Genomic DNA, 12,525 nt, shown 5'->3' on the forward strand with positions numbered 1-12,525 from the left:
AAGAGGGTTTTCTGAGCACGATGACATGTTTTCCCGACTGTTTCTCACCATGTCATCTGCGCATAGTTACTGTATGACTGTTCTTATGGTATTTACATTCCAGTATAAGTAAACTGAACCACAAAGGGTGTTATGTAATTAAAGCATCCACATAATTTAAGCAAAGCGGTCATTTAAAGCTAAAAGCTGTTTATTTGTGGCTTTTTTCATTTTTCTCAGTTCTATATGTAGGATTCTGATTATATCCCATTTACCCAAACCCTGCTTCATGCTTTTGCTTTTTCGCTCTCGAGCCATCGAATAACTTCTTCCTCTTCCCTGTTTCTATTCTCTGCAACAGGACTGCAGTGTTTATGAGATGGAAGAAAGGATCCTGGAAGTTGTAAGTACTCTGCATCTCTTTGCAAACAAAGAACTGACCTGGAAGTTCCAGTATTGTGGGGAATGGGCCTTTAAGTCTTTTTAATTGGGCATTGTGTCAGACTTGCTTTCAGCAGCAAGGTCAGATTTTTGAGTGAATAGAGCAGGCGGGTGTACAAGAAGACCAGAGGAGGAGGAGGTGGGTCTATTATGGCCCTGCCATCAATCAGTGTTTCCTGTTGTTGACACTCTCCAGACTCTGTGGGCTAACACTGGGCTTCCTCTACCATTTTCTATCTTTCTTTGAAATTCATATTACAGACGTCTTTGTTTAAAAGCTTTTTTCTTCACTTTTCTTTCATTGCTCCTCTTTGTCACCTGCTTTTTTTTCTATTCTTTATTTGGCACGAGTCCGATTTATTTTTATTTCTTGCCTTTATACTCCTCAAGATCAACTCTACATAAAGTATATACGATAAAACCCTCTAATGATGAGAAATTATAGTATTTGCCATTAAGCAAGAAAGGAACATAGAAGAGGTGTGTTTAAAGGACTGATTTCAGTCCTATGCGTTGAGGTCGCTCCACTTAAAAGCACACTAATGGCCCCTCGCAGAGCATTAAACCTCACAGTAGTGAGGTTAATGTCAGGCACACAGGACTTTGCATATAGTATGAATAGGAGGAATGTAACCTAACTGCCAGTTCTAACCTGTAAAACACACAATAACTTGATCTTTGGATGATTAAGTGCAGCACTTGTGATCACAGCGAGACGTTTATTAAAGTCTTGTGCTTATTATTTTGACCACTGAGGCATTTTGTTTGGCGTTCTCTTCTGCAGTCAAAGATTTTGAACACCATCTGTGATCAGACCGTGAGAACCACCTCTGACCCCCTGATGAGCCAGTCGGCTTGTTTGGAAGAAGTCCAGTTGACCAACATCAATCCAGGCGAGGGTCTGGTGAGGAATGATTCTTGAACATGTTTTTGTTTTCCTCTTTTTTTTGAACCTCAAACTTGTGGTCGGCTGCTTGGGTTGTCTGTCTGGGAATGTATTCGATGTGTGAACTGGTAATACGCTGTTATCCACCATTTTTCTTTTCTTTTTAAACCCAGGGAATGTACATCAAGTCTACTTATGATGGGTTGCATGTCATCACTGGAACCACAGAACATGTAAGTAGGACAGGAGCCAATTCTATCCAGTTTCAGTGCTGAAATTCATTCATTCGCTGCCAGTACTCTTAAACAAGCTTTTGTAAGTTTCATCCTCCTCCTCCTCTTCATCCTCCTCTCATCATGTGAGGGAGTTCAGAGCTGCTCATGTGCAAAGGGGATAGTTTCTTTCTGCACTCCACACAAACAAGTTTTACCTTTTCACCACACTTACACACTCAGTCAGTGACTAACACACGTGCATCACAGCCACCGTTGGATCCTCACGCCTCCAGTCCCCACTCCTGAATCACAACCTGAATCATCGTTTATAATGACCAGTTTATCTCGTTTGGCATCTTCGTGACATGAAAAACAATTCTGCTGATAGTCACACACACTGAGAGGCTTTTTCTCACGATTCTCATCTTTGAGTGTTCATCTGGTGCAGAAATCAGCCACGAGTGGTACCAGAGCGCCGCCCAGTTTCCACAGCATTTTGAGAATAGTTCAATAAAAGCGGTCTATCTGGTTTTGACCTTGGCTGTTTATGCATTATGTTTAGTCGCCCGCAGACCTGACGAGGAAGATCCACGCTGGGGACGAGGTGATCCAGGTCAACCATCAGACTGTGGTAAGAATCCCAGATTGTGTGGGAAGTTAAATACATACTGTAAATCTTTAATCAAAAGCATGAGCATCATGTGCGTTCGCTTCCTGTTAACCAGGTGGGCTGGCAGCTAAAAAACCTGGTTTTTAAACTGAGGGAGGACCCTAAAGGTGTGGTTCTACTCCTGAAGAAGAGGCCCACGGGCACAACAGGTTTCACCCCCGCCCCACTGAAGAACATGCGCTGGAAGCCCCCAGTACCTCAGGTACATGCACACATGCATGCACGCTTCCTTTCATCATTGTCTCGTCTAATCATTGTCAAACAATTACCAGCTTTTTAGGGAGTTGGTTCCAAAGCAGCAAGTCCAGACAGGGCCACCCTGAAAGAGTGCTGCTGGCTCAAGTGAATATAGCATTCAGCTTTTCTTGCACAACAAAAGAGGCAAACAAAGTCCCAGGATGTTATTCAGTCTATGAGATAAAGCTTCCGAGCTTTAGTGTTTCAGAATGGTTAGTTTATTAGACGGCCCAACGTCATGGTTTAAAGCAAACAACAGACACACAATCATTTGTTTGTGTTAAAGAAAGCTTAAAGGGAAATGGGATAAATATCGAGCCTGTGAGGGAATGTGTGAGCTGATTCATAATCAAATGAACACATTACGCTAAATTAGGTGAGTCCCCACTGACAGAGGGGGAGGCTGCAAGCCTGTCATAAACGTAGATACCAAGACTGAAGCTCTGGCACCGCGTCATCGTGTGCGCAGCCTCTTTTATAGCCGGAGAAGACAGGATGAGATTATATCAGTTAGGAGTGGGTTCCTCAAATCAACGAAAGAGGCTCTGTGCACAAAGGTGACCAATGTCTACACATCCACCAGCATCTTCTTTTAACACGGAGCCAGGCCCATCGGAGCCAGGCCCATCGGAGCCAGGCCCATCGGAGCCAGGCCCATCAGAGCCAGGCGTCTCAGTTTATTTGCGATAGCAAGGCTCCGAAGAGCCAAACAGAGACAAATCATACGGTGTGACTCGAGAATGAATGACACTGGTTTTGTAATAGTATATAATTTGTACTATTTGAGCTATTTGGAGAAGCGCAGAGAGCAGTGTTTCACGAGATCCCCAGTCGGATGTTTAGTTTGCCATATATCACATTTACAATGCTGTATCAGCAGATGTGTAATTTTTCCCTGATGAGAATAGCAGAGTAACACTCAAGGACGATGTTGGGGAAACATAACTGTGGTAAGTGTCTCAGGCTATTTTGGACTACACTCAGAATCTTTCCATGCCTCAAACAAGAAGGCCCGACATACAGGAACTTAAATGTCTCACCACATCTGGGAAACTCCTCCCGTTAGCCAGCAAGTCAGATTAAGTCTTAATTTAAGGCTGAGAAAAAAAAACTATTAGCCGAAACAGTAATAAGCAGAAACACAAACTGATCTGTACATGCAGTCAGTCATAAGGTGGAATGAGAAGACTTTATTCTCCAGATTAGATCAGGCACTCACGCTTGTGTTGTATTCTTTCAGAATAATTCGTCCCTCGTTAGAACCCAGTCTCCTTCCAGTTCAGCTAATGGATCAACCAAAAAGGAGAAGCCGGCTATCCTGGACTTGTACATCCCGCCTCCTCCTCTAATGCCGTACACGCCGCGGTAAGCCATCCTGTTTCATGTGCACCGATTATTAATTTACTGGAAACTTCAGCTCTAAAAGTAGTAAAGTACTAAAACAAGAAGGCTGGAGGCCACCTGCTCCCCCCGCTGTGAGGGATTCAGACACCCCCAGTCAACCTTTGCTACAGCCTAACTCAGAGCTTTAAAGCTGATGAATAATGAATGTGGTCCCGGCTCGTGATCACTTTACCTCGCACCCCCTCCTGCTGCACTTTCTCTTCTGCTGGTCTTCAGCCCACTCAGCTCCCACCCGTCCGTACACTACGACTGTTTTATCCTCCACCTCCTCATGCTGTGGAGATAAGTTAATGAACATTTGTTCCTCCGTCCAGAGAGGCGAGAACAGACGCCTTCTCCAGCATCAGTAAAAGACCAAAGGGCTCTGAGTCACCTAACTCCTTCCTGGACAAGGAGAGCAGAGGACACTGCACCGATTTTGACAAGCAAAGCGCCGGCTGTCCCATCGAAGCAAAGGTGGTCCAGCCCAGAATGAGGGAGCATAAACCCTCGCGTGGTCAGTACTTTCTCATCGCAGTGGTTTAGAAATATTCCTCTGACAGAAACTCAGAAAATGTGTTTTCAGAACAATTAACAAGCATGAAACTTTTGTCTACAGGTAAGCCCCGGCCGCTGTCCATGCCTGCAGACACCTGTCTGTCAGTGGTTGATCCTTACGCAAAGCCCTGGGCGCAGGGAAGGAAAGGTGTGTGCAACTTATCATTTAAATTTGTTGACTCACATTTGGAGACAGCCTCAAGTGGCCACTAGTGGAACTACACTTTATCGCACATCATTATTTTTTTCAGCCCATTAAGTTGCTGCTTAGTTAATTTCAATAAGAAAACAAGTCAAATATTTAAAAAAGATTTGCAAAGCATTTTTACAGACTTTAGAATAACCTGTCATTGTGTCTTTGCTTTAGGTGAGGACCTCCTGTACAGATACCTGAGTAACGAGAGGATCCCCACCATTGCTGAGGAGGTCCCCTCGGTGTCTCCACCCTACAGGCCTGCAGGGGAACGGCATCTCATCCGAGTGGACCACATCCGGGGCAGCCGCTACTACTCCAACTCAGACCTCCACAACAGTGCCACCATCCCCTACCAGGAAGACACGAAAAAGGCTCCGGTAGCTCCCGTCTCCAAGCGCACGACGGCAGAGCGCTCACTACTGGTCAGTTGGATCACGCGGCTTAAGCTATTGACTCACTGATGATGCGCTTCCTGTCCGGGGCTTCCTGTTCCTGTCTTGTCTTCCTCAGTGCCTTTGACATTTAACGTCCTCGGGCTTTCTCACACTCCTCTCTCCCATACCTCCCTGGTGTTACTACTACTACCAACTACAACTGCTACTCCTCAACCAAACCTGCTTTTGTAGTACTCACTACATTAAGTCATCGCTCCTTTAACACAACCCTCATCTCTGACACAAGCCTCAGCATCAAGAGGACACAGTTGTGTTCAGATTTAGGCTTTTTTGGGCCTCGTTTGCTGTACATGGACATCTCTGTACATATCATGTAATGTTTCGGCTAAGATGTTCTTCACGTCGCTTATTTAATACACTGAAGCTCTCGACCAGTTCGGTTCTCTGTTTATTTGCTTTTCATTTGCATAAATAAGTTATTAAAAAAGAACAAGTTAGACAAGCAGCACATGTCTGTTAGCGAGGCTGTTTTTCTTGTCATGTTGCTTTTTTTCTTTTTTTTAAACAAATTCATTTTTGTGATTGCTTACATTAACTTCTGCCAATGGTTGCCTCTTGTAAAGCTATGCATACGATTTTTACTGTCACTTTAGTGGAAAAATGCTGCATTGGTTGTTAAAGGTGTTTATCTTGTCACTAGCAAACATTTGTGCATGATTTAAGGCTATGCACTCAACTCAGTAAACCTTTATAACCTGTGTTTCAGCTCAAGCACCCATCTAAAGGGCCTCTATATACAGCTGGTTGACAGTAAACTGGTCTTTTATGCCAGTGTTTTTGAACAGTGGCAGAATGACGGCATTATTTAAGAAGCCACAGGGAATGAGTGTCTGTTGTTGCTTTATCTGCCTTTTGTAAGATTTGAATAGCGATTTATTAAACTGCAGTTTATTTCAGTCAATTTTTGTATTGTCTTTATTTTACTGGTGCGTGTGGAGTGGCTGCTAAACGTCTCACTGTAATATGCATCTTCTCCTGCAACCCTGCTGAGCTCCGTTCAGCCTCAGTTTATACACTTTAAATGGCATGTTTGGTTGTAAAAAAAATATATATATTAATTTCCACGCCAGGACCAAACTGTAGAGCCAGCTGTCTTTCTAACCTGCTTTGACCTTTGAGGTGAACCTGGCCTCAGTGCAACAGGATAGCTAACGTGAAGTTACCTTTTGTTGGTGTCAGATGGCGATGGTTATGTAACCACTTCCCTCTTTGAACTTTTGATTCCAGCTGGGGAGCCATATGGTCAAAGCAGGTTTTTCCACTGGGGCATCTCTTTTCTGGCACATATGTTGCCTTTTAAACATTAAAACGGCAGGTTAGGATTACCTTACTTGATGGCTTTTGCCACTTTCATTGATTTTAAAGCGTTTTCCTGGGACTGATCATCAGCTTTCGTCGTGAAGGTGAAGCTCTGACAGCCACGAAGAACTCCCGCCTCTCTGACCTCTCTCTTTGCCCATGTTTTCACCATGCATGCATTTACTGATTGAGAGGAGCCTGTCTTCTTATCTCTCTTTCACTTCTTCCTCCTAAAATCTTGCTCTGCCCAAGCTTGCTGAGCTGTAGTCGCCTGCGGTCCTCACTAATTTGCACTTTCTGAGACGCTGTGGTCTGCCTAAGTACTACCTGCGCTCTGTTTATCCCACTGCATAAGTTTGCTAACCACTAACATTTTATGCCTACACATCACAAATGGTTACAAGGGAACGATGTGCTGAAGTATTTCTAGTTTGTGCATGTCACAAAACAAAAATAAAAATTCTGCCTTTGTTATATAATTGCATTCTTTTTATTAACTCTAAAATCACAATTACTTGTTTTTGTTCTCCGTTTGTTTTTCCTATTCTTGCCAGAATCATTTATTTTACTGCAAAGCTTACCAAGCAAATATTGTAGATTTCCTTAATCCATGCATAATTTAGTGCCCTGCAAGAACGCAGCACACAGATCTTCAGTCACTTTAAAGAAAATCATTAAAGGAATATTAATCAACATAGAGCGTCTCAACATTCAGACTGAGGCTTTGAGAACACATGCGTTAACTTAAAAATCTTTATTTATCACAGGGATCCAGCTGGCACTCTAGCAGTGACTTCCTCAACCGGTGAGTTCACTTCCCTCTTTCTCACACACACACACACACACACACACACAGTCTGCTGGTCAAAGGTCTGTGACATCTTAAATTAGTTGCAAAGTGAGAGTAAAATACTTCCGTTTTAGTGGAAATGATCATTTTGTGTGGCTCCCTTGTGGTGGACATGTTGTCCTGCACGATGATGCAGTGTATGTGCTGCTACAGCTGTAATAGGACTGACTTTGCATTTCATACACCATATGTCATTCACACATTATCACAGAAGTGCTTTTATCTTCACCTTTCACATTGATGATACATCTGAGAGCAACTTGGAGCTGCGTGACCTGCTGAGGATACTTTTTTTACCAACCTTCTGATTAGTAGATGACCTGCTCCCCTGAGCCACCTAACAATCATGTAGCAGTCACACCTGTCCAGCGTGTCCCCTTCTCTCCCCCAGTGTCAGCCGTGGCAGGCTTCAGCTACTCTTCAGCTCTGAATTGAAAAAGCAATTTAGAAATAAACGTCTGCAGAGACTCTTCCAGTCACAGCCATCACAGTTTTACAGACCTTACTTCTTACATTGTTACTGTCACTTTCTTAAAGCAGTCTTGGATAAATGTTAGCCCGTGCTTTATGAAGTGCAGCCCACAATGTGGAATGGTTTGATGGGCACTTCTTATGTACAACATTTTTCCCACCACAACAGCAAGACTCAGATCCAGAAGCTGTGTTGTGTGCAGGCAGTATACCAGCTGACTGCTCTCTAAATATTTATAACATGTCGTAGGGCAGTGAACAAATTTCCTACATTGTCACTACTAAACTACTCTCCAAATACCCCCAAACCCTCACTTTTGGGGTCTTTTGCCCATCTCAATATTTTCCTTTTTTTGTCAGTCTCTGAAAATTCTTTTCTTTGCAAATCTTCCTGGAAGTTGTTTCTTCACTGTTGGCCTGTGAGCAGACAGTTTCCCAAATCTTAAACTTTGACACACTATTTCTGTCGCTCAGTTGTTCACTGGGCACTCTCACTTCTGTTTTGCGTGCACTTTTGTGTGTTGCACAAACTGTTGCACCCCATAGAATAGCCTTAGTTTCTCAAACCATGAATCATCTGGCTATTTTAAGACAAAAAGCAAGCACACAACAGCTAATGCTCCAGATTTTCAACTAGCCAAATGAATTATTTGGAGGAGAGATGGTTACTGAAAAAGGGACCTCTTCATACTATGTCTATATATGAATATACCCCGGAAATTATTGTCATTTACAAATAAAGGCCAAATTATTAGTCTTCCAATGAAATCTAAAGTTTTCGTCTAACAGAGTAAGGGGGTTTCAGCACAGCATTTCTACACATACTATTTGCAGGCGTGGTACATGGGATGCCATCAACCGCTTCCTTTTAGACTATTTGTGTCTATATAGGTTTATATGTTGCAGACCAACTTCTGATTTCTACACATACTAGTTTACTTTAGAAAGCATAGGTAGCATCTTAGCATCCTGTAAAACTGACTTTTTTATTGAGCATCACAAACAAACCATCCACTGCTGAGCAATGATTATAATTATTTTCTAATTTACACACAGTATAAAAACTTCAGTAAGGATTTGATCTGTGTCATGAGAAAGCATCGTGGCAAAACCAGCGAAATCCGTTTAGTTTAGATGCTCACGAAGCAGGAGATGGATATACAAAGTTATCACAGCTTTTCCGAGTGTGGACAACTGGAGTGTAAAGTATTATCAAGAGCCACAGAGTGCAGAACAAGCCTCACAGACTTAACCAAGTCGGGAACTGTAGTCACGAGAACCCTGCAGGGAGGGTGAGGTATCAGAGAAATGCCACTTCTGCACAGGAGGCAACGTAAAGCCAGACTGAAAGTGTCCAAGTACAACCTGGAGAACGATTATGCAAACTGGCTCCCCGGTAGAGAACTACCTCCAAAGTGAAGGTTACTGCTGTGGCTGATGGGTAGTTGGTAAAACAGAAGGTTAATTACAGAGATTGATAAACGTCCTCTGCAGAGCATTAGTCATTTCTATCGATACAACGTGACTTTTTCCATTATTGAAGTTCCTTAATTAATTTAGAGCTTATAATGAAACTGAAAGAGTATTTGTGGCCTATTTTTTTTAACATAGTTCTGTCTCAGCACCTCAGCATCCAACATGTCCCACACAGCAATGTGTCCATCCACCCCCAAGATCCCCCAGAGATCTTTAGAAATGTCACTGTTATGACGAATGCTAAATCCTCTTCCAACTATAAATAACTCCATCCCACTACCAAATATGATGACATATGAGGACTGCTGTTCCCTCTCCTCATGCGTTGCCCATAGATCTCTTCTTGTCTTGGACGCAGGGCCTGGGGAAGTGTGACTCCCCACATTAACACCCCAATAGATGACTAAACGCCTTGCACCCCACCCCCAGCCCGGTGCTTCTATTCTAAGAGCCGCACACAAGCGCACTGCATCCGGTCTATTGCACGCTTGATCAAAAACATTACTCACAATTAGGATATATAGACAGATGCTATTGTAAATCTCATAGATACGTAGTTGACTCATCGCTGGTGGCGGTTATGAACATGTGCCACTGATGCAGGGAAAGGAATTTGATTGACAGCGGATTTAATCGTGTGTCATATTAATTTTAGGCTGGTCAATCTGTAAAAACAAGAGGGGGGGTTTTCTCACGGTGAGGCAAGGAATGTAACGGTGCATCAGATTTCTCTTTGTCATCTATTAAAACCATTTTTTAAAACAATCTTTATCATCATCTTTTTTAATAATCTGAGAGGGAGGAAAACAAAAATGCAATTAAAGGGGAAGGACAGCAAGCCTTAATCCATTTCACAGCCTACAAAACACACTGGCTTAGGCCCAGCAGAGGGCAATTCAGTATTGAGAACAGTCAGAACATTGGGAGCGACCTTCTTCTCCAGCATGCTCCTGTGACTGGTCTCCAAATGTATTATCAGAAGCACTCACAAATAAATCCCAACCCGTAAGTGTCTGCTTTTGCTTTGCCAAATCAGAGTCAGATTGGAACACAGATAAAGATAATGAGCAGTTAGCTGGGAAGCAATAAGTATGTGTTGGAAATGTTCAAAATACACTGCGGTAATGTGAGATGAATCTCTTTGGTGTATGATATAAGTCTGCTGGAAAGCACTGCTCGACATCAGTGCATGTGGTGTGTTTTCAGTTATTAATGTGTTGGCTTTCGTGTCTCTCGCTTGTTCTTACAGGTATAATCATCCACATTTACGATCGTGGTCCTTTTCTCAAGCAGTAAGTAAATAACAATCAGCTCCTCTCACTGAAAAAATGAAGTGCATGCACCTGAATGATGTGTGTTTGTGAGGAATGGCCTGGAGCTTCAATGATTGACCTGTTACACTGCACACAAAGCTTAGTCTGCACTGCAAAGCTCTTTGTTTTTTATGAATATGGATGAATCTTTCTAAGTGTCTCGATTTTTCCTGCATCTTAAATTTGACATTTGGGATATGAAATAAAATTCAAAAAGTGTATTTTACGTAAAACTTGGTGAAGACATTTATGTTGGGGATAAATCGTGTCCTTGACAGGTTAATTTTTTTATTAAACTACAAAATCCTAAATTAAAATTTGTGCTAAATCTCTAAACTAACGTGATACAGATTATCTTTATGTGTTAGCAGTATCACTTTGCAGAAGACTGCATCTCTTCGTTCTCTGTTGAATGTGCTGTTAGTAGAAAATTGATCGTGCACCTTCTAGCTTTAGCATTTGTGGAAATGAGATGACTGCAGGGGTTAACTGAGGACGCACACAGTGAAACCACACACCCCAGTACCACGGGTTACTGTCAATCCTCCACAGGGGTAAGATGGCTGGACACAGGGAGTAGTGGACGAATCACATTTGTGCACATTTATGCTCTGACTACAAGTTGTTGCTGCACAACCTCAGCCATGCTGTCAGCGCTGATGCAGGCGTGGTACATGGGATGCCATCAACCGCTTCCTTTTAGACTATTTGTGTCTATATAGGTTTATATGTTGCAGACCAACTTCTGATTTAAGTTCTTTCAGTCTTGAATTCAGAGCTTTGTGCACCAAAATCAAAATTCAGGACATGATCAGCGGCAACTGCACAGTCACTAACAGCCGGCGAGGGGCATGCAGCGCCATCAAACTGAGCGAGCGAGAATCCGATATCATCTCCAACCACTGCACCCTTCCCCCTTTACACTGTGTGAGAGTCCCCTGGTAAATAATAGCCACTCTGTTTGACCCCCCCTCCCCTTTCTGTCTCACACACAGTTTCTGGGTGGGGGTAAGTAAGTGCCATGACAATTCTCAGCACGGATCATGATGGGAGATTGAGTTGGTGTGACCAATCAGCACTCCCTTGAATCCTTTGACATGAGTCGCAGGCCAGATTATCTCACTTCCACCAACACATAACTCCAGTAGAATGCACAGAAATGAGACGGGCGTGAATTATCATGAGCTATTAAGTTTAGTTCAGCACGTTTAATCGAAATATTAAAGGCTTCTGCGAGGTTTAGGGGCAAATCGAGGAAGTCACTTGATACAGATGAGAAAGATAGGGTGACAGCGAAGCAAAGAGGAAGCCACAAGCCTGCGCGAATGTGAGCGAGATAAAGAAGGCCTCCTCGTCACTTCACACCACTTTCTACTGTACAATGGCAAGTGGAAAGAAATACGAGGCCCCTGTCTATTTAGGCTTAGTAAAAATGGAGACTATAATAACGCAGGACTCAGGAATGTGTCTGCTGGTTTACCGCCAAACGTGGCCCAGAACATCCAAGCCTCTGCACAGATACAGCTCAGGCAGTGATGCTGTGGCTAAAAACTCGCTCCCCACTGAGGCAGCGAAGGGTGTTGATAGCCATGGAACAGCTTCCCTAAGCAACGAGTGGATGGGTGTAAACTGAACCGCTTATATTTCTCATTCTTCTTGCAGGCGGTTGTTGGTGATTTTTATCAACTTCTCTTAAAGTAATAAAAAAATTTTAAAAAAAGTGCTTTGTAAGCATCAGTGCGGACTTCCTCTGCATTCACCACATGTGAAATGCTGCTTTTCATACTCAGCGTGAGTTACTGTGAATGTCACAGCTGTTTGAAACAATGATACAATGATGTGTTTTGAATTACACAGGCAAGTCTGTGGAACAGTCCCGTCTACATTTTACGCGTCAAGTACAACAACAGCTGTAAAGACAAATGTGTGTGTTGGGTAAAAATGATGCTTTTATGACGCTCTCACTGAGGTTCCAAGGCTGTTACACAGTTGGGATTTAGCGACACCCTGCGGTCAGGTGGGGTAACTGCAAAAACGAATGGATTTTACTGAATTTAATGAATGAATGAATGAATGAAAGGTGCGTGGGAAAAGTG

At 43.0% G+C, this 12,525-nt stretch overlaps 1 protein-coding gene across 1 annotated transcript in view; it reads left to right on the forward strand.

The window, feature by feature from the left end:
- The window catches only part of cnksr3 (cnksr family member 3), a 29,247-nt gene extending 23,335 nt beyond the window's left edge, over positions 1-5,912 (forward strand). The window contains exons 5-13 of the mRNA XM_013912383.1: positions 341-382; positions 1,205-1,324; positions 1,480-1,539; positions 2,084-2,152; positions 2,247-2,393; positions 3,669-3,793; positions 4,147-4,328; positions 4,431-4,517; positions 4,737-5,912. Coding sequence (XP_013767837.1) covers positions 341-382; positions 1,205-1,324; positions 1,480-1,539; positions 2,084-2,152; positions 2,247-2,393; positions 3,669-3,793; positions 4,147-4,328; positions 4,431-4,517; positions 4,737-5,026 — 1,122 coding nt within the window. The 3' untranslated portion in view covers positions 5,027-5,912. The remainder of the gene's footprint in view (positions 1-340; positions 383-1,204; positions 1,325-1,479; positions 1,540-2,083; positions 2,153-2,246; positions 2,394-3,668; positions 3,794-4,146; positions 4,329-4,430; positions 4,518-4,736) is intronic.
- The last annotated feature ends 6,613 nt before the right edge of the window (positions 5,913-12,525 follow it).

The sequence above is a fragment of the Pundamilia nyererei genome, unplaced genomic scaffold (genome assembly GCF_000239375.1).
Source record: "Pundamilia nyererei isolate P.nyererei 1_Seehausen unplaced genomic scaffold, PunNye1.0 scaffold00088, whole genome shotgun sequence".
Classification (NCBI taxonomy): Eukaryota; Metazoa; Chordata; class Actinopteri; order Cichliformes; family Cichlidae; genus Pundamilia; species Pundamilia nyererei.